The sequence below is a fragment of the Triticum dicoccoides genome, chromosome 5B, assembly GCF_002162155.2.
Source record: "Triticum dicoccoides isolate Atlit2015 ecotype Zavitan chromosome 5B, WEW_v2.0, whole genome shotgun sequence".
Classification (NCBI taxonomy): Eukaryota; Viridiplantae; Streptophyta; class Magnoliopsida; order Poales; family Poaceae; genus Triticum; species Triticum dicoccoides.
In genome coordinates, this window is record NC_041389.1 from 114,225,322 (window position 1) to 114,228,299 (window position 2,978).

A 2,978-nucleotide genomic window follows, 5' to 3' on the forward strand; every position below is an offset into this window, starting at 1 on the left:
AATAAATATCTCCGGTTGGGCAATTGTGAACAGCTCGTGGGCAATATGAGATAAGAGCTGACTAGGAGAAAGAAGTAAGCGGATCTTGCAGCTGTTTGCATTCCTTCATTTAGGCCTCAAACTATTAAGTAGAAGATCAAGCACTGATCTCATGGATCAAATGCTTTCGGAAATTTTCTGCATTCTGATTATGAAGGTTCTTTCTGAGTGAAGCTTACCTTTGCAAAGATTTCCAAAGAAGAGTGTATCTTGATCCAAAGAAAGATCAACAGCTAGTCGCTTTCCTTGAAGCTAGTAGAGAACAAACAACAAATATATTATTCATGTCAAGATTAACATATGTGATGTAATAAAGATGTTTAATTCCATGATACTGAATAAGAAAGCTAGCGTCTTTCTCTCTCAACTCAACACAAAACTACAAAGGGAAAAATAGGTGAACTTGTGACAACTTTTTTATGATATTGATAAGGATACAAACAGCTCATTAAGAACTAGTAATGCATGCAAATTTATAATACTGAATTACTGATAGGTGGAGTGTATAATAACTAACTTGAAATGTCTTTTCTGGTCATGTAATTGAAGGAATTTACCTCACTAACCTCTAAATTTAGCCATTTCAGCCACAATAAAAAGCAGGTTGGTGGGTGTCACCAATTTATTTGCAATAATGTCTAATTCCTTATAGTATATCATTGAAAAAGTACTCTTATAGTAAAGACAACAGTTGATTATTTCCTAGATTCTACTTGAGATTTGAGGAAATGGGGGATTAGAAAGTTTTAAAACATATGTACATACAATGTGTGATATGGAAATTTCTACAGCAATTAAAAAGAAGTTTGGTGTTCTTGCCTCAATCCCATTCTTTTGCCTTTTAGCAATATAAGCACACTCCCTTTCTGCAAACCTCACAAATCCAAATCCCTGAGGAAGTTCGGGAAAATTAATGTTGATAAATTTCGTGATAAAAGTTACTCGAAGTATATTACTCCCTCCGTCCCATAATATAAGAGCGTTTTTGACACTACACACGCTCTTATATTATGGAACGGAGGGAGTATCTGAAGAATCGAAACATTTATTGCAATGCCATAAGAGTTGCAATAAAACCAGACCTTGGAAACACCATTCTGATCCTTCATTATGCGCAAGTCGACAATCTCACCACAAGTAGAAAATATCTGCTGATGAAATGGTCAGTCCAACGAGTATGTGCCGACCAGAAGAAATGGAAAAAAAAAACACCCTTTTTTACACGAATAGATGAAAGTTAACGAATCAACTATGTGACTATTATTAATTTACGATGGAGAAAATATACTTAAAGCTCAGCAGCCCAATAACCAATAATTGAGCAAAATTTCTAGCCATTGTAGTACTACATATTTCTGTTATTACTAGCTAGAGCGCGGCAATATTGGCTGCAGGCAGATTTACCAAGCCACATCCAAAAATTACAGAACCAGTTAAGCTTCTGGTAGATACAAAACATGGTTTAGGTGTGCCAATACATTTGATTTGGCTGCAGTGTTTGGCTGGCATGTCTTACACAACATCCACAGCTAAAATTGGCGAGTAAACCGTGCCATTAGCAGGATTTCAGATTAACCTACAAACCAGTTGGTCACCCCCTGTTGGATTGCAGAAAACTAATAGGTGGAGATAAACAATACGAAACGGTGGAATATATAATGCTACCAGACAGTTATTCAGCTGACAATATACTGTTCCTAAACATGGCTTCTACAAATCACATCGGAGATGCAAGCACTTGAGGTAATAGCCTGTCCTTGCGCAGTACACCATTCCTGAATGACACCAACAAGCAACACCTCATACACAAGTGGGTGTAGACAAAACCAACCTCTCGGAGTGTCCCCTCCGTCGCCGACCGCGGCAGCCCGCCGACGAACACCTCGGCGCCTTTCACCCGCCGGTCTGCACACATACCAGCACGTCATTCAATGCAGAGCGCAAGTGCACAGCCACGCCCAGAATCAGATCCCAAAATCCCAGAACAAATTCGCTAGGCTTCTCCGCAGCAGACTACGCGGAATACAAATAAGCCCAGCAGCCTCACCTTGCTCGTCGTAATCCCCTTGCGCCGCCGCCCTCCTGTCCTGAAATCCCCAGGAAAAAAAACAAAAACAAAATCAGAGACGAGGTCATCTCGGCAAAACCTGCACCGAACCGCGCCGCGACGACCGGGCGGAACGCCGGCGCCACGCGGCGTCGAACCCGGCCGCGCCTGCGCGAAAGGAATCGAGGAACGCGACGGGAATTCACGGGCTAGGGGAGTGAGTTCCGAGTACCATTTTTGGTTCTTCTCTTCTTCAGCCGAGAGCCCGAGACGAGACGCAAAACAGAGTGCACGGAGCTTTCTCCTTTCCCCTTTATATTTCCCCCGAATTATCGTTTCGCGTTTTTTTTTCTTGGAGAGAGACGACTGTGGCTTTATAACCAACAGGGCCCGCGCGGCCCGGCCTGTCGGAAAGCATGCATGCTCCGGCCCGTCCTGGCAAGGTTACAGGTGTAGGCCTCCGTTCTTTTGTTTTTTCTTTTATCGCAAAGAACGAGAGATGTTTTTTGAACTTGGAAATGAGATATGTTTGTATTAAATAAAGGTTGACGTGTAACAAAGAAAGAGCAATACACAATGTTTAAACCTCATTCCTGCTATTTATACAACGGCAAAAGACACAATAAATATGTGCCTATTCATAGAGGCATATGGGCGCAAAATAGTTTCGCATGGAGGGCTCCATCCAACTATGAACCAATGCACGCACACCACGCGTAAGTCACCCAGGTAGTTGTTAGCTGTATTTCCTTTTTTATTTCTATTTTGTTTTTTGGTATATGGTTAAATGAAGTCATTAATTTTAAACAAAATCTAAATCAATTCCATGATTTAAAAAAATCAAAATAATTATCATAGCAACTTAAAAACGATATGTGTTTCTTTTGGGGTT

General features: G+C 41.1%; 1 protein-coding gene across 1 annotated transcript in view; it reads right to left on the bottom strand.

Moving 5' to 3' along the window:
* LOC119307691 overlaps nt 1-2,374 on the bottom strand; it is an 11,758-nt gene extending 9,384 nt beyond the window's left edge. The window contains exons 1-6 of the mRNA XM_037583752.1: nt 2,319-2,374; nt 2,087-2,126; nt 1,871-1,944; nt 1,122-1,187; nt 859-930; nt 219-291 (exon numbers count right to left, since the gene is read on the bottom strand). Coding sequence (XP_037439649.1) covers nt 219-291; nt 859-930; nt 1,122-1,187; nt 1,871-1,944; nt 2,087-2,126; nt 2,319-2,321 — 328 coding nt within the window. The 5' untranslated portion in view covers nt 2,322-2,374. The remainder of the gene's footprint in view (nt 1-218; nt 292-858; nt 931-1,121; nt 1,188-1,870; nt 1,945-2,086; nt 2,127-2,318) is intronic.
* Between the last annotated feature and the right edge of the window lie 604 nt (nt 2,375-2,978).